General features: G+C 39.1%; 2 protein-coding genes across 2 annotated transcripts in view; both read left to right on the plus strand.

The window, feature by feature from the left end:
* The first annotated feature begins 2,024 nt into the window (after positions 1-2,024).
* LOC131972783 (transcription intermediary factor 1-alpha-like) lies at positions 2,025-17,841 on the plus strand. The gene is made up of 18 exons (XM_059334500.1): positions 2,025-2,510; positions 2,733-2,851; positions 3,736-3,874; positions 4,479-4,611; positions 6,004-6,120; positions 9,187-9,301; positions 9,513-9,659; positions 9,818-9,932; positions 11,144-11,520; positions 12,803-12,937; positions 13,014-13,119; positions 13,207-13,264; positions 13,390-13,522; positions 13,641-13,954; positions 14,230-14,365; positions 15,463-15,537; positions 15,948-16,103; positions 16,199-17,841. Exons 1-18 carry the CDS (start codon positions 2,231-2,233, stop codon positions 16,286-16,288), a joined length of 2,745 nt encoding a protein of 914 aa, XP_059190483.1. The 5' UTR covers positions 2,025-2,230; the 3' UTR covers positions 16,289-17,841.
* Positions 17,842-20,706: 2,865 nt separating this feature from the next.
* The window catches only part of fbln1 (fibulin 1), a 33,528-nt gene continuing 31,154 nt past the window's right edge, over positions 20,707-23,080 (plus strand). Inside the window, exon 1 of the mRNA XM_059335315.1 lies at positions 20,707-20,896. Within this exon, the coding sequence (XP_059191298.1) occupies positions 20,842-20,896 (55 nt within the window). The 5' untranslated portion in view covers positions 20,707-20,841. The remainder of the gene's footprint in view (positions 20,897-23,080) is intronic.

Raw genomic sequence — 23,080 nt, forward strand, 5'->3', positions numbered from 1 at the left:
ATAAAATAGGGATCGGATTTTATAATTAATGGAAAATAAGATGGAAAATAAAACACTTATATTAGTAAAAAAAAAAAAAAATTATGAAAAGAATGTATTAAATACAAACAATAAATAATCATAATGGAGTTGAAAATATATATTAAAATCAGTAGTGGAGATATGAATTTTTAAGACAAAAATTCAGAAAGTAATTAAACTAAATGTCCAGGTCATTTTTTAAATACACATTAAAGGAATATATTCATATTAATCATAGCATTGTGTGGTAAATTGTGCTATGCCATTACAAGGCAAATGTGCAACAGATGGAAAAGAAGTGGATTTTTTCAGTAAAATAAAAATCACCTTCAATGCACCTTCTGGCTTCTGGAGAGATATGTTTAAGAAGATAATCTATTATCATAGAAAATAAAGAAATTAAAAGTTTTAATTATTATCTGAGCACACAATATTAACCCTTTGATGCACAACGTATAAACACCTTCTCATGCACAACATGGTTCAAAAATGAACCTCATTAATTTCCCATGTTATTTCATACTGGCTGTGTGTTTGAATATCTTTTTTTTGATTTATTACAACAGATCATTATATACATTTTTCCTTTCATACTTTATGAAGAAAAATAGATTTTGTATTATTACATCAAGTTTACACACGGGTCAAAAATGACCTTGTGCATTAGTGTAGTGATACAAAAAGTGATACACTAAATTAACAATTTGAGTATATGTGTAACTATTTTTGTCTTCTTTTTAAGGTTTAACTTTAAAAGAGTTGTAAGAACCACCAGATTACATTGGAAAATCACATATTTTAACATTTGAGACTTATTAGAGCCACCAAATAATAATTTCCATTGGAAAAAACACCAATTTAACAAAAAAGGATAGTTAATATTCGTGTCTTCTTTGTGAGGTTTTAAATTGGTGATTTGTGAATTGGTGACCCTTTGAAACCAAGATCAAGTTTACACACATGGGTCAAAAATGACCTTGAGCATTAGAAGCGTAGTGATACAAAAAGGGATTTTATTCAAAAAGTAAGACAAACAAATCAAAACAAAAACAAGTTAATTGAGGAAAACCTGGAATACTGGAAATGACCTGGATATAGAATATAAAAACTTAGTTGGGTCACTTTAGACCCATGTTGTGCATCAAAGGGTTAACACTAGTGTGGTGACGCCTTATTTCTACAGTAGCCTATAATCAGCTTTTAACTGACAAATGTAACACAGTAAAACGTAACCTTCCCCCGAAGTGTAACATTCTACCTGTGTATGTAATTAAGTACAATAATATTACTTGGTAACACTTTACAATAACCAACTAAGTGATGTTTATAGATGGTTTATAGACCAATTATTAAACATTTACAAAGTGCTATACATATTTAATCGTTAAATGTTTTAAACCAATTTCTTAAAGGTATATGAATCATTTCAAAATCATTAACATACTTAATATGGTGTTTAAAATGTTAAAATGAGTGCCACTAAAACTATTAATAAACTATTAATTATAATTCAGTTGTCTGATATTGGGAAAGTAACTATAAACTTACATTAATATACCATCGATTTGTCATTTATAAATGATGTAGTTAGTTAAACATTAATAAATGATGTATTAACCATTCTAAATGGCCTTTATACAGTTAATAAATGATGTATTAACCATTCTAAATGGCCTTTATACAGTTAATAAATGATGATTTGACCAGATGATGATAAATGATGATTAAACATTAATATCTGTTACCATTTATAAATGATGGCTATTGTAAAGTGTTACCTATTCATTGTTTTTAATGACCTGTAACCCAACTTTCAGAGTAACGTCAGAGTTTGTCCTCCATCACTGAGCTCGTGTCTCTGTTAGAAGAACGCGCGCTGTTTGACCCCACCCCTCTCGTGCCGCAACGAGCGCGTGCGGTGCAATTTGAGCAACATCTCATCTGCTGCACGACACCCTCACGCGGAGGTATTGCATGTTTATCTTGTGTGTTGTAGGTCTGTGCTCCAGTCGATATTTTGTCGTTTTCACAGAAAAATAACGTTAGCAGAATGTTAATATAGTCACAGCGTTAAAGTGGCTCAGATGTAGGTGAGAGGAGATGCTCTTTTCGCGGAGGAAAACGACTCCTGAACCTGCTCTGCTCACCTGAGTGGATACATCTCGTAAACACAGAGAGGTCTAGCTGTAAAGGCTAAAAAGTGCAGCAAATGGATGGACGCGCGGGGAAACAGGAGACGGGGGATGCTTCTGCTGCCATCGTCGTTGAGAATGAAGCTGAGAGCAAGCAAGTGCAGGAGGAAAAGTCCGGTGCAACCGGGCGGAACCAGCTGGACACTTGCCCCGTTTGCCATCTAAACTTTCACAGTCGGGAGCCCAAACTTCTGCCTTGTCTGCACTCTTTTTGTACGAAATGTCTGCCTTTGCCCTCGAGGAATTTGGCCATGGCAGAGCCGCCAAACTCCCAGTCTGACAGCTCGACCAAACCACGTGAGTCACCTTGTTTACAAACAATGACCATGGATCGAATAAAAAGTATCATCGTGGCATTTCATTGTAGCACTATAAGGTTGTTGTATTCAAGGGAGTACATTTTTACAAACATGATCTGCCGTCTGTATATATCTGCTGTCACGCATCAGTTATTTGTCAAAAAGCAACAGTTTTGCTGGTTTAGACCAATGTTGATGTGTGATCCTGTTTTCGTTCCAGTGAATGTGATCCGCTGTCCGGTTTGCAGGCAGGAGTGTATGGAGGTAGATGTGATGGAAAACGTCTTTGTGAAGGACTCAGTTGAGGCTCCCAGCAGCACAGTGGAGAGGACAGTCCAGGTTAGTGAATGTAAATGCATCACCATATGGGGGCAGCCTTGTAACTGGTTTGTATGATAATGGATGTAAGCAAGGTCGAGTGCTCTTAAGTTTGGAACTGGGAAAATTGAGGTACTGTAACCCTTGGATATTTTATGCACTCTGGCATCATTATTTTGTGTATTAGATGTAGGGTTGCAAAGGGGCGGAAAATTTCCGGTAAATTTCTGGAAAATTTCCAGTAAATTTCCATGGGAAGTTAAGCTTGGGAATTTTGGAAATATTCCATATATATTATATATATATATAATATAATATAATATGTATTATGTTATATATATATATTATATATATTCCATAATGGGAATTAATGGGAATTTATGAGAACTAATTGGGAATATATTATATACAAGCATAAATATAAGCAAAAGTCATAAGAAAACATCCATACAAAATGTTTTCAACAGATATTTCAACAGATTTATTTGTAAGTAGAGTAGAACACGTTCTAATTACTTGTTTCATGGATGAACAAAAGGGTTTGATTGAGGAATAGCATGGATATTCAAGTGTATTTGAATGGCATCTGTTTGTTTTAGTGACGATTATGCTAAAATAGACTTTCCTCAACTATATTTAAGTTCCCTAAGAAGAGCCAACCTTCAATTTTGAAAATTCCCAGTTTATTCCCATAAATTCCCGTTAATTCCCATTAATTCCCGTTAATTCCCTTAAATTCCCATGGAAAGTTTCCGTCTTTGAAAATTCCGGGAATTTTGCAACCCTAATTAGATGTGAGATAATTCTTTATCAAACAAGTCTCAATCAGCATCTCTTTAAGTTAACATCTTATTTCGCGCCTACCTGAAATGTGTGAGCCTGATGCTTGTCTCATCTGCCTGCAGCTCTGTATGACGTGTGATGACAACACTGAAGCTGCTGGGTTCTGTGTGGACTGTGTCGAGTACCTCTGTGCCACCTGTGTGGAGGCCCACCAAAGAGTCAAATTTACCAAAGACCACACCATCAGACAGAAGGCTGAAGGTATTCTAACTAGTGTTGTTACCTATTTTTTCCAACACCTGAGCTATTATGGGATCAGTGCTCCAGATGTCACTCTGGGCATAGTGTTGATGATATAATAGATTTATGTGAAAATGCATCAACATCTAATGTCTTATCTGCAAGGAAAAAGCATTTGCTATTATCCGACATACAGTACAGTATGTCATAAATTAAATGACCTGTAAACCTTTGCCACTTGGTTTTACGGTTTTGTGATCTTACACTATTGGGTACTGCTAATATTATTCGAGATAAACTTTCGGCTTATCCGTCAAGGATGAAATAAAAAGAATATTGCTTGACTATTTTTTTAATTGCCCAAATGGTAAACATTTTTCCACAGAAGTAGCTCACTTTATCCAGTTTTAAAGCAGTTTTATGCTGCTTGGAGCAAATTAAATAATGGAACACATTGCTCATTAAGTGCAACAGAATTTAAAGTCAACCAGCACTTTTAGATATGTGGTTTGAAAAGAAGCAAAGGCCAAAGGCTCATCATTAAGGGTGTCAAATGTTAGACCAGAAATGACTGCCGATTGCCCAGAATAAAGGGCTTAATGATGAACCTGCTATTGTTCTCCAGAGGTCCACGGTGTGTCGACTCAGAGGCCGATGTTTTGTGACATCCACAAACAAGAGCCACTGAAGCTGTTCTGTGAGACCTGTGACCTGCTAACCTGTCGTGACTGCCAACTAGTGAAGCACAAAGACCACAAGTACAGTCACAATTTATAATATAACATAATATATCATATAAAGGTTCATACAACTGTGTATACATTGAACATTATACTTAAGGTTGCTGTGCAGTCAAATGTAAGTGCAGTTAACATGAAGTTCTTATCAGATCTTTGATTTAGAATAAAAAATGTATACATTAATATATATTTTGATGCTACCCATTTTCCCTATCTTACATCTTCCACCATTCAAAACAAAGAATAGCCATTTATCATTCAATGAAAGTGGCCTCAACTCTGGGAGTAAAGAAATACAGTATAATTGAGAAAAACAGCTGCAATGGAAGTAATTACATTTTTATGAACGGATAAAAAGAGTGATGAATTGTCAATTGATTTTCCTCATTTCATCATTCACAATACCCAGTTGATATTCAGCATTCACAGCGAGTAGCTTTTGTTACTTCCACACAAAATTTCAATCAAAAACCCATGGCCACTAATTAAAAGCTTCGAGGCTGCTTGCTTGCAGGTCTTTAGTTAATTTTTAATCTTGTACAAAGAGTCTGCAAAAAGTTTTTGTTGGATGAACTCTCTGCTTTTCCTCTTTTGAGTTGCTACAGCCATGTCAAGATAAAAGCCAGGGCCTAGTTTTTTAATTAACAGTTTTGTGGGAAGTAACAAGAATTGCTTACAGGTTGCCTCAAGTGCCAGAAAGTGCAGAAAACCAGAGCTTGAACAGAAGAGTTCTATTTAAAGGGGTGCAGGCAAGGCAGAATAGGCAGGGCAAAATCAAGGCAAACATTTAGGTAATAAATAAAATAGTAATCAACCAAAGACTGAACTGAAAACCAGGACTTAAATAGGAAAAAAATAAGGAGGAGATGAGGTGCAGGTGGAGAAAAGAGAAGGGCATCACAGGTGGGGGGAGCTGATTAGTGGCAGGGTGAAACTAAAGGAGCAGGAAAGGACTAATAAAAAGATATGGGGCAGGTGTATAGATAAAAACAGGAAGTAAAGAGACATAATGCACTGAAAAACAACTTCAAAATAAAACAGGAAACACTGAATGTAATCCAAAACAAAGAGATCCAAAGCCTCATAATACCTGAAACAGAAATTACTGAATGAACATAAGGAAACAAGACAACAACAAAAATGCAGAAAAAACACCAAACAGTTTCAAATAAAATGTAAATCATGTTAATTAAATCATTTGACAATTTCTTACTGATTAATGACAATTCGGTGTTTAGGAATGTAATGTGTGGGGTAAATGATGAAACATGACTTGGTTTTCTATCATATCAAGATGAAATTTGCTTAAAATGAGTCAAATCACTAAAGAATGTCTTACTGTATTTTTTGTTTCACATAACCTGCCTCAATTCACTTCACTTGTATTTTCGATTTGCATTTTTGGTGTAGCTACCAGTTCCTTGAAGATGCTTATAAAAACCACAAAAAGCACATGGAGAGCATGACCATTCAGCTGCAGGAGAAACAGAAACTGATTGAAGAGGTATCAAACTCCATAAACAATGGGTATGTATCTCCCAATGTACACCACAAGATTACATATGTCAAGTATGATAAATGTATATAGTGGAGCGGCTAAGTGATATAATCTTTCAGTTTATGATACAAGCGTGAAAATTGGCATGAACACTCTCCATGGGTCACTTGACAAGAAAATTGTCCGAGACATTTAAAATTTTAAGATGGCGGCCATTTTTCAAGTTGGCCGACACCTAAGTGGAGCAGTTAAGTGATATAATGGTTTATTTGGTGATACAAGCATACAAATTGGCATGAGCAGTCTCTGTTGGTCACTTGACAATAACCCACCCACAGTTACTTGAAATTTCAAGATGGCGGCCATTTTTCAAGATGGCCGACACCTTAGTGGAGCAATTGAATGATATAATGGTTTATTTGGTGATACAAGCATAAAAATTGGCATGAGCAGTCTCCATGGGTCACTTAACAAGAAAATTGTCCGAGACATTTGAAATTGTAAGATGGCGGCCATTTTTCAAGATGGCCGACACCTTAGTGGCGCAATTAAATTATATAATGGTTTATTTGGTGATACAAGCATAAAAATTGGCATGAGCAATATCTGTGGGTCACTTCACAATAACCCACCCACAGTTACTTGAAATTCTAAGATGGCGGCCATTTTTCAAGATGGCCAACACATTAGTGGAGCAATTGAATGATATAATGGTTTATTTGGTGATACAAGCATAAAAATTGGCATGAGCAGTATCTGTAGGTCACTTCACAATAAGCAACGCACAGTTACTTGAAATTCCAAGATAGCGGCCATTTTTCAAGATGGCCGAAACCTTAGTGGAGCAGTTAAGTGATACAATGGTTTATTGGGTGACATACCAAAAAAACTGGCATGAGCAGTATCTGTCGGTCACTTGACAATAAGCCAGCCACAGCTACTTGAAATTTCAAGGCGGCAATTTTTTTTTCAGGATGTGGCCACGTGGACCTTTAAATTATGAATTTTTTTCATAGAAATGTATTGGGTTCCTCAAGAGAGGTTGTTTGACTGTGCTTTGACTCCTTGCCCACGACCTGTCCAGTTTGGTAAAACCTGACAGGAGATCCCTCCCACCGGCGTAGCTCTCTGGGTTCACCGAGGTACACAGGCTCCCTTACCATGAGGGCTTTTTTAAATACTTTTTTAAATTACTTTTTTTTATAACTAACCATTACTACTGCCATTAAACATGCCAAATAAATACTAAGGGATTGGGAAACACAGTTGTGGTGCTGAACGGACAGTGCTCCAAAATAATAATTGAGCAATGGTTAATACTGAATGGCTATAATGACAGATCCAGAGGCAACTGCAGCTCTGGCTGACGTGGAACCATGACAAATAGTATCTGAAACTATACTAGGGAACTAAACTGAAAATGTGAAAGCAATGTTACAAAGTAAAAACTGAACATCTCACAGTAATAGGCTGGTGACAAAATAGAATATAATGCGCCAATGTGGCGAGGGGAAGCCGAGCCATAGGCCTACACTTTAAAACACAAAGGACAACAAGGAATAACACTGGCAAAAGAAACAAGCAAATAAGTTCTAGCAGGGGCAACTGAGTCCATATCTGTAGCACTTACACTTTCCAGTACAAGCCTTGGTGCACCCACATTTTGTCAACTCCCAACAACTCTCCGCAATAGGTGGAAGTGGAGTCCAGACGACTTTCCTCTCCTTGTCCCGTTTAACCCATCCCCAGTCGGACGGGCTCAGCATTTGTGGGTGTCTCTTCAATGCCTGTCCCCACACATATCCAGCCTCATAAGAAGCCTGAGATCTTCTTGACCTCTTGACATGGATATCTTTGGTATCTTTAGTGTCTTTAGCAGCAGTAGATGCCTTTTTTTGTGCCCTTTCCAGCTGTGTGTTGTTGAACATAAGTTTACAGCTTGAATAATATTTTGCTCTGTTTCTTGTCAATGTGCTTTCTATGCCATCACCTTCATCTAGTCGGGTTGGACTACGTAAGATAGGCAGAGCATTTATTTTATGAAATAATGGAACATTTCTTGCAATGGTATCATAACCAGTATGATCTTGGTGTCCTGCTGTTTGTTTTCTCAACTGTTATAATGGCTTCTGCAATGTCTGCAGCAAATTCAAAGGCAGAGGCCGAGGGTTTAGCCTTTTACCACCTTTTAATAAGCACTTTGATGTATGGGATACAACTAAGTTCATGCCTTAACCCTACACTTAGTCCAATCGTTCATCCAATGCCATTTTTACCCTGTACGATCTGTACACCACCCGGTTAACTAAAACTACTCAGAGATTTGTCGTCTCTTCTTTGAAATTTGGAATTTCAAGTAACTGTGGGTGGGTTATTGTCAAGTGACCCACAGATACTGGTCATGCCAATTTGTATGCTTGTAAACCATTATATCATTCAATTGCTCCACTAAGGTGTCGGCTATCTTGAAAAATGGCCGCCATCTTGGAATTTCAAGTAACTGTGGGTGGGTTATTGTCAAGTGACCAGCAGAGACTGCTCATGCCAATTTGTATGCTTGTATCACCAAATATACCATTATATCACTTAACTGCTCCACTAAGGTGTTGGCCATCTTGAAAAATGGCCGCCATCTTGGAAATTCAAATAACTGTTGGTGGGTCATTGTCAAGTGACCAACAGAGACTGCTCATGCCAATTTGTATGCTTGTATCACCAAATAAACCATTATATCACTTAACTGCTCCACTTAGGTGTCGGCCATCTTGAAAAATGGCCGCCATCTTAAAATTTCAAATGTCTCGGACAATTTTCTTGTTAAGTTACCCATGGAGAGTGTTCATGCCAATTTTCACGCTTGTATCATAAACTGAAAGATTCTGGCAAAAATGAGCACTTAGCCGCTCCACTAATACAAAAATTGAACTGTTTAGAAATATACATTATGCTCTCATGACCTCTAAAGAACAGCTGTTTATGGATTTAAGCATGCATACTTCCAGTGATAATGAGATGCCTCTGAAATGTGTTTTGAATGACTTCCTGTTTGATTTTGCACATATTTGTTGATGATATTTGTAACGTATGCTTTTCAGACTTCTTCAGGTTGATCAGAACCGTACTTCTGTTCATAATGAAATAAAGAAATCCATCTGCAGTTTAATCCTCGAGATAAACAAAAAGGGCAAGATGCTAGTTAATCAACTTGAGGTATGAAAAAAACGATTATATCCAGTACAAAAATAGCAAAACAGTGCTGATTATTAGCTGCATGCTGTTAGACATGTAGCTTGCTGTGATTTTGTTTCCAGAAGAACAATACTTGCATGCAAACTTGGTTGACTGTCTTACCCTGAGGCCCAGAGCGCATACCCTCAAGCTATCTGAACACTGCACATGCTTACTTATTCATGTTTTCCAGGCTGTAACAAAGGATCATGAGAGTGTCCTGCGAAAACAACAGGAGGACATCGGCTATCTATCCAGACACTTGGATCATGTTATCACCTTCACCAAATGGGCCACAGCCAGGAATGGGGGCACGGCCCTCTTGTACTGTAAACGTCTGGTAAGGCTTGTCTGATCATTCATCAACTACCTCATCACTGTTCTGTTTTCCAGACATAAAACTCAGTTCAGCTCTGAATGGAGGCTGGTTTATCTCGGATGTGATGAAGTGGGAACATATGCCGTTTGTAATTATTAATAACATCCCTTCTGTTGCAGATTCTGTTTCAGATTGGAAACCTCCTGCGGGCAAAATGTAGTACCTCGTTTATACCACAGAGCACTATACGCTTCCAGAGCCGATCCTCCTATTGGGCCTCAAATGTTGATCTGGGTAAGACATGAACAAATATCTCTGTTAGAGACGCTAATCCAGAATCCTGTGAATGGATCTCTTTTTAACTGGACACTGTTGTTAGTTTTGGATAGCTTTAACTCTCACCCAATTGTTATAGTGTTCTATTGGCTAGTTTTAAGTATATTAACCTTCACCCTCTGATCATTTTTTTACAAATATTCCAACTGAAGCAACTCTTAATGAACTTAAAATTTAACAAGCATGACAACAAGATAGTGGCAGACTTTACTAATATGGAAAATCTTGCAGAAACTGCATTAAACTAGTGCTAATCCTATGAGTTATGTACATGCCCTTTGTCTTCGATATCTGTGCTTCGAGTCCTATTTTTCACTTAAAACATTCAGTGATTCAACAGTTATACTCTCTGGGCAACATCAAAATGGAACAGTGAATATTACTCATGCTATGTGCATAGACACCGAACCAGAATTGTTTTCCACGACAAAAACAGTCAATTTAAAAAAGAATCCTATTGTTTTGCATTTATGGATCTGGGCTTGTTTTCTCTTCATGTAAATCAGACCACTTACCAGAGAACTGCTGGTCTCCCCCTGTCATTTGGATGACCGACACTGAATTGTGCTTAAGGATTCAGAGGATCCAGAGCTTAACAGCAGCCTGAAATGTTGCACAGATTCAGCAGTTGCAAGTCATTAGAGCCTGACAGTTGTTCCAAAAATATTTTTCAAAGACTCAGCCAACAGAACACTAACAGTAAAATTTGAATACCAAATAAATGTCTAAGTCAAACAGATTTAGGTGTAATCAAACATAAATGCCAACATGGTCTGGGTCCAGCCTTATGACTGTGAGGATTTGCTTTTGTTTGTTTTATATTATTGTAAATTAAGTGTCTTTCTGCTTTAGAAGGTCAAAACAACATCACTTGGCCCTGGGAAGGTTTTTGGTACATACTTGTTTAACATTTCATATTAACACTTACTCTTAAACATCTCCAACAGATTAATTCATAGTATAAGCAAAGACTGAACTGCTAAAAGTACAGCTGCATCCTTACTCAATGCCCCCCCCCTCCCTTGACTCCAAAGTTTCCCAAACTTTCTACCACATTTTTGCCAAAACCTTCTCTTTCCAACAGTTCTCTGCAGAAGTTTTGTCTGTTTTTTGTATTTTTTATCCCTACTTATCATGCCCATCCTGTCTATATGTGTATGCTCCCTCAGGCTCTTTAGTGGTGGAGAGTCTACCAGGCCACCAGCTTGGTGGTTTTCAGGGTATTCCTCATCAGCTCTCCCACCCTGGACAGGGCCCCTCAGGCTCGCCCCACAGCCTTGCCCTGGGTGCACCCCATAATACTCTGGCTCAGCTCCAGATGCAGGTGGACAAGCTCAACCCGCAGCCCAACTGGCAGCCCCAACCCCCTCCTCCACCCTGGACTTGGTACCAGAGTGTCCGGCTACAGAGAACTGTCCCAGGGCCCCTGCAAGGAGGCTCTCCCTCCCACAGTATGCTTCCACAACCAGGCCGCAGGTTCATGGTGCCTCCTCCCAGCCACGTCAGCCCAACTAGCAGCTTACCGAGCCCTGGGTTTACGCCCCAGGTTAGTGCACGTTTCTGTGGGAGTGTGCACGTGGCTTTCGCGTCCATTTGACTGACAAGCGCTCTTAACAAGCACCGACAGCAGATGGCATTGTCCTAAATAGAGCTGACAGCCTTCACATCCTGGGCAATTTATGCCTTTCCTTGTCAAGACGGATTTTAGTCTTGGACGAGCTTATGACTCAAAATCATAAAATAAAACAACTAAATCTGCAGTGCAACAGCAGCCAACATGTGACAGAGGACGAGCCCAAGATTCCATAAGAAAGGATTGATAATATCTCGTCATCCAAGTTGTTTAGTCTAGTTCACAGGGTGTTTTGGTTCCAGCTCTGAAGTGTAGGCTCATTCACAGGACAATACTGGCGTGTGAAGTGCACACATAAGTTGGGTAATGCTGATGTGAACAAGCTGTTGTAGCTGCATAATGAACTCTCAAACGCTCTCCGTAGTGAAGAAATATGCATTCATGCTGCAGTAGGTTAACTTAGAGAGGTTAATTTTTGTCAAATGTTATTCTTTTGTTAGCTTGTATTTTTTTTTTAGCTGCATGCAAACTCCTTTAAAAGATTTTTTTTTTGATAGATAGAAAAGCTGACACAATGAGGCAAGTTGATTTTCGTACTGAAATCATTTAAACCATTAACTTCTTGGAAGATTGACAAAACAGTGCCTGATTGATTGTCTAAAAAGTGTTTAGTAAAAAGGAAACTAAAAACTTATTTTCAAATCTTAAGTATTTTTTTTGTAACATTACATTTCTATGACTTAATAAGCACACCATAACACACATATGAACTTGGTGTTTGGGTGTGGATTGATCAAATGTTACCGATAATCACTCATAGTATTAAGCTGATTGGGATAATATGTTTCCATGGCCTCTAATGTAAGAATATGTGGATTAAGGTGGGGTGCAGTTTAATGTAGTTGGTTTGTTCCTTTAAGTTTATATGAACTAAACTAAATTAGACACATGCATTTCTGTTTTGCAGGGCTAAACACATTAGCTGCACCTGCAAGATTAAAACTACAATAGACCAAAAATAAATCTCAGGCATATAATGCTTGAACTCCTGAGGGTTTTGTTTTGGATTTAGTCCTCTGTGTTTCAGTTGTTGCCAGGGGGCGTCGACCCACACAGCCAGCAGCAGGGTAATGAAATCACTCTGTTTCATCTCCACCTCCATCATCACACACTCACAGACGCTGACAGGAATGTAGGATGAAACTGATTGCAGCATTTTTATCCATCTTCCTTTTTGTCCTTCCTTCATTTGTAGACTCTGAGGGGGATGGGAAGCAGCTCCAGCTACCCACCCAAACCTATGGACGCATTTCCCTCTTCACCCCTGTACACCCATATTACACCACTGCCCATCAACGGGGGCATCAGTTCACCTCAATCACAGCAGACGGCAAGTGACACCATTAATGTACACTATGTCTACATATGTTTACAATGTAATAAACAACATGCAATGCTGTGTTTAGGTGGAGCCTGCATATCTGAATAGAAGGAATGATTCGGGTGGACCGATATATATGCTGAAGCCAAACTATCCTCAGAACCTGCCACCTTCTTTTCTGCACAGAAATGGTATGTCTCAGTGTTATTTGTACATTTGTAGACTGTCTGTATTGCTGTATTCTTGATGAGAGAACACATATTTTTATTTCTGTCAAGTGCAAGGACAGCAGAATACACTAGGGTACGCTGCTGTCTCCCAGGAGGACAAACCGGGGTGAGGACACAGCTGCACACACAGCTCTGAACAATACTGCTCTGAAATAACCCGAGTCCCTTTGTGCCATTGGTCTCTCCAGTGAATTTGGCTTAATTTTAATTGCTTCGTGTCTTGCTCCCAAGGACTGTTACCTGGAAACCGCCAGAAACACACCAGGCTAGTGGAGCAGTGGGCCCAGCTGTCAAAAAAAGACGAAGATCGTCCCCAGGACCCATTATTGTCATTAAAGATGAGCCAGATGATGACAGTAGCTACGTAAGGAGAAAAGGAGACAATAGAGTCACTATGCCAATTACTGCAGATCAAGGTTACGCCCAATTCATTCCATATTGGTTATAAATTGGAGCTGTTATTTTCTCTTTGTGGATTTCAGGTACAAGCCAACCAAAGAGCCAGCCTCCCAGACAGCACAGGTGACCAGACTCTTCTGCAAAGCACAGGCAACAAACCTCACAGCCCCTCACAGCCTCCCAGCAGCCCAGAGGAGGAGAGCAAGACTAATGCTCCAGATCACGTCCGATCATTGGGAGGAGGACAGCAGCTAGACCAGCACCGACCTCCCCTGAAAGACTCTAATGAAGTCTTGTGTGCTGTGTGTCGGACCGGGGGAGAGCTGCTCTGCTGCGATAAATGTCTCAAGGTTTTTCACCTTTCGTGCCATGTTCCAACACTCCTCAAATCTCCCAGGCAAGCTCTGACAGGGGAAATCAATTTATTTATGGTCTCAGATGAAAATCCCATAACTCGAGTTTCTTTTGGATTTCGGTTTTATACAAAAATCAATGAAATATGGTCCTCCGTGGAATGAAAACCCCTTCAGCTATTAAGAATAAGGCTGTTTTTAACAAGTTGTTTTCACATTTTATTGTGAGGTTTTCATCTGATGGCAGCATTATACACTTGTTGAAATATGCTCCTGCTTACTGGCTTTTACACTGAGTCTCTGGACTGTCTCTTTGCAGCCGGGAATGGTTTTGCTCTTTCTGCCGTGACCTGTTAGTGCCTGAGATGGAGTATGACTGTGAAAGCAAACCTGAAGCCAAAACAGTAAAGAAGGAGCCAGATTCTGAAGGAGGATTTCCCCCTGTGGACAAACGAGTCAGTACTCTTATTTAAATTATAGTTATTTAGTTAGAATAAAAATGATAGTGATTATAATAAGAACATTTTAGATAGTAAGCACTCCATCTTGGTGATTTGTAGTTTCATCCACGTCATGGGCAAATACAGTCATGCTTTTCCAAATTATGGCAAAATGCTTAAAGTCTGTCTCTGTCCTTGTGTTAAAGCTTTTGGAACGTGTTAGTAGTTTATCATGACAGTTTGCACATGTCACAGCGCCCTCATCCTTTTTCTTCACTGGACAGAATCCCTCTGGATTCTAGCTTACTTACTGGCAAGCCTGACCATAGATATAAAACACTGCGCTCTACGTCTTTGAGCCTGACTCTAACTCAGCAACTCACATGCACACACACAAATCTAGACAGATAGATAACACTGCAGGTAGTAGGAAAACTATGCATGTTTGATTTTGGGGTGAACTGTCCCTTTAATAACTGTAACAATATTGTTTTTGCTATTGTCCAGCAATTATTATTTTTTATGTAGTACAAAAATAACATGTAATGATTTTAGCATTGAAAGAATATCTCAGATTAACTGATTTTTTTCTCTTTTTGATGGATTGTGTGTATGTATTTGAAAAGAAAATACACTTTTCAGTGATTTATTGGAGCAGTGTGTAGGATTTAGGGGGATCTATAGGCAGAAATGGAATATAATATTCATAATTGTATTATCATTGGTTTATAATGACAGCCATGTTGGACCTCCATGTTTCTACAGTAGCTCAGACAAACCAAACACTGGCCTAAAAAGAGGGCGTTTTGTGTATTTACAAGACATAAACTCCCCCAAAGGTTCTCTTCATGCTTTGAAAGGGAGGGGCTATTCAGCTGGTTGAAAACTGCAACCCCACCTTGGAAGCCACTGAATCCTTCACACTTCAAGAATCAGTGTTAGATCTGACACAAAGCACAGCGTCAGATAAAGTTCTGAGAGGCAAACCTTGCAAATATTGTACTTGTGTCAGGTCCAAAAGATTAGGTAAGCACATGTAATAGACTCTAGATTGGAGAACTGTATTTTATTTTCAGTTGTAGTAAGTCAATTGTCTTTTTCTTCCCCTGCAGAAGTGTGAGAGGCTGTTGCTGCACTTGTTTTGCAGCCAGCTAAGTTCAGACTTTGAAGGGCCTGCCTCCCCCTCGGTGAGTCTGGAAGCTTTGTTGACCACAGGCGAAAAGTTCATAGGATTAGTGTCACAAGGACTTACTGTAACTGTAATTTTAATGATGTCTTATATGCAGTACTGCAGTAAATCCAGAGGCATTATGCAACTTTAATCAGGTACTGTAAATATAAAGCAATTTATCCTGCAACCACGGACGCTTATCATATTTTTTTTGCACTGTGGATGGAATTCTCTAGACTGTATCACACTACAGCACTGTATCTGTGTGCATCTTTTTGGCTTGAAATACCTGTTTTCATAAGCCTTCAAATGGGGGTTATGCTGACACGTAATGCTCCATATATGAGATATTAATCACAATTTTATTTCAACATCTTCCCATGAAGTTTTATCGTTTTATTATCTCTCCCTTTCTAAATACTGTAGGTATGTGCTAATAACAGGCTGACTATAAAGGGACCAATGAATCTTTCCGCTGTGAAAAAACGACTGGAGGCTGAGCAGAGTCTGTGCTACCAAAGCCCTGCAGACTTTATATCAGACATCAGGCTCAACTTTGGGAGCTTTGTAATCCTTAGTGAGGTATAGAAAGATTGTTTATAGAAAACACATTTTTTTCAGTGTTATTAAATTCTTGACAGTTACTAATTACATTTTTACTTCTGTTTCCACGACAGGCTGACACAGAGGTCACCACTGCAGCCAAAAAGCTTAAAGAGCTGTTTGAAGAGCACCTGAGGTTCACCTTCCCTGACCAGACCTTCTAATAAATCAAACTGGAGAAAATAACACCTATTGTCCCTCCTGACTCTCAACTCTCATCTCTTGACAATATATCCCAGCATGCAAATCGCCTGCGCACATGTTCAGACTCCCAGGATACACCGAGCTGTCCCAGCGGAGAGGAGGGACTAGTTTGAAAGCACAAATCTTCTTCATCGTTTAGATCTTTGACAACACTGCCAGCACCAGGTGATATATGTAATGTGTTCCACTTTATTTCAGACACGTATAATACACATTCACCTTCAGCTCACCAAAACTGTTTTATATGTTGGAATAAGCCGCATTGCAGCTATTGCATGAATCTTAAGATATAGATTTTTTATCTGTGAGTGAAACAGTTCAGACTAGGATTTATGCAAGAAGTACAAACATGCAGTACATTTGGGTGTTTACAGGGTAAAGCTGAACAGGATATTTTGATATGTAGACTTTTGTTTTGGTTGCCAGTTCAAGTTATCAGTTTGCTCACAGAAATACCTTCATCAACACTGAGCTAATAGATGGTGTGTTCAGGTCTGGTGTGTTTTTCATCGTTAGGTCTCCATGTGTAAATATAGAAGTGATCAGAGAAATTATGATGATTATCAGCTTTGATGTTTGTGATGTATCTTATGTGGAATTGGATGTGTTATGGTCCCCTCAAGGCCTGGAAAATGAAGACATCAAAGGAGTCAAAGCTGTTTGATCATTATACAATATTTCTCTGTTCATATTTATCAGATTTTTAAAGTGCAAAACTACAAGTCTAATGTTGTTAGGGTAAATGTGTGTAATTTGATTGATTTATGTTTATGGTTTTTTTTTTATTGTGAAGAGGTAAATACAGAGCAAACGTTATGTAAGACTATTTTTCTAAGATCATTTTAGTTCAGTAACATTTCTTCCACACAATCACCATTGTGAACTGTTTTCTTATACAGTGTGTCCATAAAGTCTCTCTTCAACTTTAAAAAAGTATTACAAAAGCAAATGAACAGACAATTTTTTGGAAATTAATTACAAAATGACGATTTCTTGCCACATTGGCTGTAGCATAGTGTCATCAATGCTTGCAATGGCATCACTGATCTTTGACTGTAGGTCAGTGATGTCCCGTAACTTTGTTAGATACACAATATTGCTGAGTCTGGATATTCAATTTTGTTTCAATAAACCATGATACACATTGTCCTTTCTCTCGAGGAGTAGCCATTTTTATAGGGTCTCTTTTATCGCTACCTATTTCAACAACAGGGTACCTGAAATACACAAATGCAATATGATTAAAAACTTTGATAACAACTGAGTACATACAACAAATCTCATTAAGATATCTCATCAATTGCCTTTGTAATAATTTGTTTTAAATTGTAAAGAGACTTTAAGGACACCCTACACTATTCAAGAGCCAGAACATTGAGCCATAAACTACTTGGATGCAAGTCAACTTGCAGGTGTTAACAGGGTAACATAACAATAAATGCTTATGTTCAAATAAAGATTCTGGATAATGATTAATGTTATAGATCTACTTCACCCTTTTAATGCATTGTAATTGAATAGACAATGAGTCTATTAATGTCGTATTTGACAAATGTTTTACTTCAATTTAAGCAAAGTATCTACTGTTGTGTTGACTAGCAGTGAACAAGTCTTTGGGCCCCACAGCGCAGGCCTCTGACTGCCCGGCTGGGTTAGCGGCCCTCTGCTGATTGACACAGACATGGCAAGACAAGCTTTGTTGAGCTTCAAAGGAACTGTACTTCACCACCCACAACAAGATTAACACTGTTTGAATGCGACCTCGGCCACTCTAATTTCCTCCACCTATGAGGTAGGAGGTCAGCTCACGCTGCTGTTTCTTGTTAAAGCCCAAATGTAGACTGGAGGTGGAGTGGAGGTCTGGTAGTTCCTGGAAGGCAAGCATCAGAAGCTGGCCTCACATGTTCACTGTGCTTTAGCTGGCCAGGTTTGAGGCCTGGCCTGGTCTGGCTCTCATTTAGACATTCTTCATTCATTAAACGGCCACTAAAGGTCTATTATCTATTTCCTACATAACACTAAGGCAAAGATAAGATAAAAGACAGCAGTAAAGGGGTGCCCTTTGTTGTTGTAATGACTGTAACATCACCGTGGGGGGTTGCCACATCCCTGACTGATAAATGTCTGCAGCAACCATATCTGTCCTGCAAGAGCAACAGTCAACTTTTAACCTAGAGGTCCTACTGCACAGTTTAAATATGTTTCCAGGACTGTTAAAGTGTTTTTGCATGTTTTACTTAATTTACTGCAATACTTTACATACTTTTTATTGCTTACTGTATAGCTGTCTTTGACGAAGGAATGTTTAGTCAACTTAAACTAATCGAGTGGTTGATTTAATTGACAGATCTGTAAAAAAGTTTTTCCACAAAGATTCATGCAAAACCTCACTTCTCTTCTCAGTCTTGTGTTTACCAGAGATGTGTTCATATGTCTTGGATATAAGTCATTCAGTATGAAAAAATCATTCAAAAATGACTCATCGACTTGTGAATTCTTGACTGAAGATCAAAATGACAAAGGGGGAGCAGCCTTCCTGTAATGCATTTGTTTTGTGAATACTGTTTTTTACCTTCCAGACACTGGTCATTTTGCTAAGATATTAACATTATCTTGCAGAAAACCTGCTAATCCATTACAAGAAACATCATGTATGCTTTTGTTGTTGTCCAGGTACAGTGATGTTGCACTGTAAGTGCAGATAGATTTAAAAAAAAGTTTTTTTCTTTTGCTTTACCATTAAACTGTGAAGTAAAAGACAAAAATAAAAGCAGACATGTTGTTTGCTGTGATGGATTACTCCTCAAGCAAGCTCATTTTCACACCATAGGAGGATATTTTTCAAGTGGGTTTTATCCTGGATGCCCATATTGAAAAAGCTGTTGTAAAAGCTGTAATCAGTGGTGACACATTGCGTGTAAAAATAATAATGTATATTATCCATCCAAAGCATTCAAAACTCCAGTGTGGCCTATTCAAACATGTTTTTTTAAAAGAAGGATTGTAAACAGAGGATGATTACCAACAGAAAACAGACTGTGTGGGACTGAAGAGCACAGGGATTGAGACACAACTTGTCACACACTGCATTTAAACAGTGCAGTTACCCATTTCTAACTGCCGTATACTTGTGGGCTTTCCTGTATGCCTGTGGTGTCCTGATATCAAGTCTTTGGTGATGTTTCTAGACTGGCTAGACTGGTGGTGGAGACATGTGGCTCTGATTAGAAGATCATTTAACCTCTCTCTGTCATCATGCCCAGAGTCAGTAGACTGATTGAATTTGCAGAGGGCTTTAGTTGGTACAAAATGTTTATAATGCAGTCTAGCAATTATTTCTCTGCTCCTTGCCAAATCCAGTAGACTCGTGTGTGTTTGTGTATGTGCATGCACGTGTGTGTGTGTTTGTGTGTGTGGGTGCACGTGTGTGTGTGGCTTGTTTATATCCACCTCCTTCTCACAGTTCATGATCACTTTGGCTGACGGTGTGCCCACATCTGTGGCACTGTTACAAAAGCTTTAATTCATTAGTTTTGCGGGAAACTGCCTCATTTTCTGTGGTACAGCTGTGAACTTTAGTAACTAAAGAGAAAAGTGTGCTCAGTAGTCAGCCTATGGGGACTTTTAATAACACTTTGCAGCTACAGTATCAAAGGGGATTGAAACATCCAATTTGATCCATCATCTTTCTGAAGGTGCAGCAAACTCAAATGTAACAGTGAATAAATATTTGCAGGCAATGGTAAGTGAATATATTATTTTTTGATTCCCCTATTTCCTCTAACTGAGATATCCAAAAGGTTTCAAGCAAGGCTTACAGTCTGGACATAGCCACAAGAGATTTTTTAAAATACCCCAAAACCGGCTCCAGATGTTGAGTAATCAGAACAATCATTAGTCACAGACAGAAAAAGTCTACTTTGCCATTGATGGGAAGACAATTTCCATGTGTGCATGCATACCTCACAGCACAGTAGCCTGAAGTCACTTGCAATTCGTCCTGGAGGCAATAAAACACATTCAGCCCACATCTCCCTAGGTAGTATTTCAGGTTTTATACTTTCCAACACGCATAAATGTGTCAATTATATAAAACATTTTAGAGGGATGGCCTTTTGTATAAACAGTCCTGTCAGGATGTAGCCATAAATTGCAGTATCTGTAAGCCCCAGTAGCCAGATTCTACTTTTAATTGTAATATACTATAAATGAGCTCACCATTAATGGCTTTAATTTGGAGTTTATGCTCGAAAAAGAAGCGGATTTGATTAGCAATAAGTCTGCCTGTGGCCCCAGCCCGCCCCTCGCAGTGTCATAATTGGACGCTCATTCCTTCAGTCACGCTGCAACTGCGACTCACTCAGCTCCATCACATCCACTTCTTTCCCGCGGAGCCAGTCTGTCTTTTGAAAGGAGCACTGCCGTTTATTTACACATCCTGCAGAATAACCAGCTTCGGCAAGCTCTCGGACACCTTTTTCTCCCCCTTCACAGCTGAAGCTCTTCTCATTCAATGGGTCCATGTGTGGTGCTGCTCTGCTCTCTGTTCGGAGTTCTCCTCGGCCAAGGTAAGTTACCTTTCTGCAAGGAACTGTTAAGATCCAAAGACTTTTATTGTGTTGATATATAAAGCTGCTGTGGCTGGTTTTTATACCGCAAGAGAACTTTTCACATGCATTTGTGAAGGTATTTACAGTGTTAGTAGACTAAGAGTGAGACCAGGGAAGGTGATGAATTTGCCACAGGACTAGTTGGGGCATGTGATGAAATCACAGTTTACAAAGGTGGGTGGCACAGTTAACAAAGCTGAGTGCTTCAAAGTGTTGCAGGTTTTTACTGAAATAAAGTATGGTTAAAAGTTCCCACCAAATGAATACATTATAAAACAAAACATCCCTGCTTTAGAAGTTTTCTCTGTTTCCATTTTCTATGCAAACTTATGATGTATGTAATGATATTAAGTGTGGTATAAAGTCATTTGTAGCTGCTATAAACACACAACTCACTTTACTGTATGCTGTATGTTTATATAACTTGAAAAAGTCATATCAAAAAGTTATCTGTGTCTCTATTTTATTCATTGTATCTTGTTTCTGCTATAGCCAAGATTCAGTTGAATTTATAAAGTGATAAAAGATGATGTCATGACATTGAAAATGCAGCTTCAAGAAAGTAGTAAGTTGTAAGTAAGAGTTCTCTCTCCTTGCCCTGGTTTCTGTACCCTGCGAGTCAAAGGCCAAGTTCCTTGGTATGTCAGAATGACCAGTGTCTCTCCAGGACAGGGTTGGTCTGGACAGCGGAGAGTGATTTATACATATCCAAATGCTCATGGTCCCCTGGTCACACATGGGGAAACTTTCACAGTCAGCAGGGCCACTTCTCTCTTTGTAGGGGGTCGTGTCATGGGTCAGTTTGGAGTATAATTCAGTTTGACTAGTTACAGGACCAAAAGTACCTATGTGTGTCATGTAAAGACCTTAACAATATCCATAGTTTGATATTTAAGATACACAGGCAGGTTTATTAACATAACCTAGCCACATAAAGCCTCTCTAAGATTGTCAGAAAGCTCCAAATAAAAGCCTCGAGTGCAGAAGGAGGTGCACACACTGCTGTTGTGAAGTCTGGCTCAGGCCAACTACTCTGCCTGGGCGGAGCTCCACCAGTGGGCTCATTAAGCCTTGTTTACATGAGGCGTCTAGACGCAGGCAAGCCATGTGCTGCTCTGCCAAGACAGAATGGCCCTCACAACCAGCCATCCAAGATGGAAATCAGCCCTCTCCAGACAGACAATGCATCAGAGAGACAGAGAACCATGGCAGGAGCACGCCTGGTTTGCCTCTTTTGATAAAACGGCACCACACAGTTTTTAAGGCACTTCTGGTCTTTCAATTTAGGTTTGCTGGAGCAGCAGACAGTGGTGGCGTTGGAATGACTCTGTGATGCCTTGTGGGTTAGAGTTAGTTATCAGCAGAGAGTTACTGTGGGGAGAAACCTCTAGGACAGAGCAGTGTGAGCAGTTGAACTTCAATACAGGAGCATCTGACTCGTCATTAACACCTTTATTTTAAGGCCTTAATGGCTCTCAGTGTAAATTCATATCCATATTATATTTTTGTGAGCTAAATGTTTTTGTTACAGTCTCTTTGGAACATCCTGGACAGACAGAGGTCTTTAACATTCAGAGACACAGACAGAGAAACGTTGAGAGGGCCCACTTGGTAGGCCCATGTGAAAAGCTTTTAAAATGCCATCTCATTTCATCCAGCTGCTACAGGGTTTATTGGCCAGAGGATTCTGGGATGTGCCAGACTTCTAGAAGTCAGTAGTGAGTCAGCTAATGTGGCTGCCTAGTAATAAATCCCCTGTCTCTATTCACTCCTTTCTGCCAGTTTAATCATCCTTTGTGTAGTACTGTAGCAATGTTTTGTTCCTGTGCTTTGTTATCCTTCAGCCTACGCTGAAGAAATGACTCGATTTCTTGAGAAAAAACACGTACTAGGTACATGTACGTAATAGGCTCTTAGTCATTGTTTTGTCTTGTCCCTTCTTAGTTCTTGGCTGCAGAAGTGAGTTTATAGAAGCCTGCAAACTATTCGGAGAGTTTTATTGCAATGCTTACATTGTGTTGTTACAAAGTTTATCAATGCATAAAACTGTTTGTGATGATGACTATTCCTGCTTATGCTTCATCTTTGATTTACTGGATATAATAAAATTCCTCCTGCCCCTCTGGGAGAAAGCAGCAAATC

Source organism: Centropristis striata, chromosome 6 (genome assembly GCF_030273125.1).
Source record: "Centropristis striata isolate RG_2023a ecotype Rhode Island chromosome 6, C.striata_1.0, whole genome shotgun sequence".
NCBI classification, from domain to species: Eukaryota; Metazoa; Chordata; class Actinopteri; order Perciformes; family Serranidae; genus Centropristis; species Centropristis striata.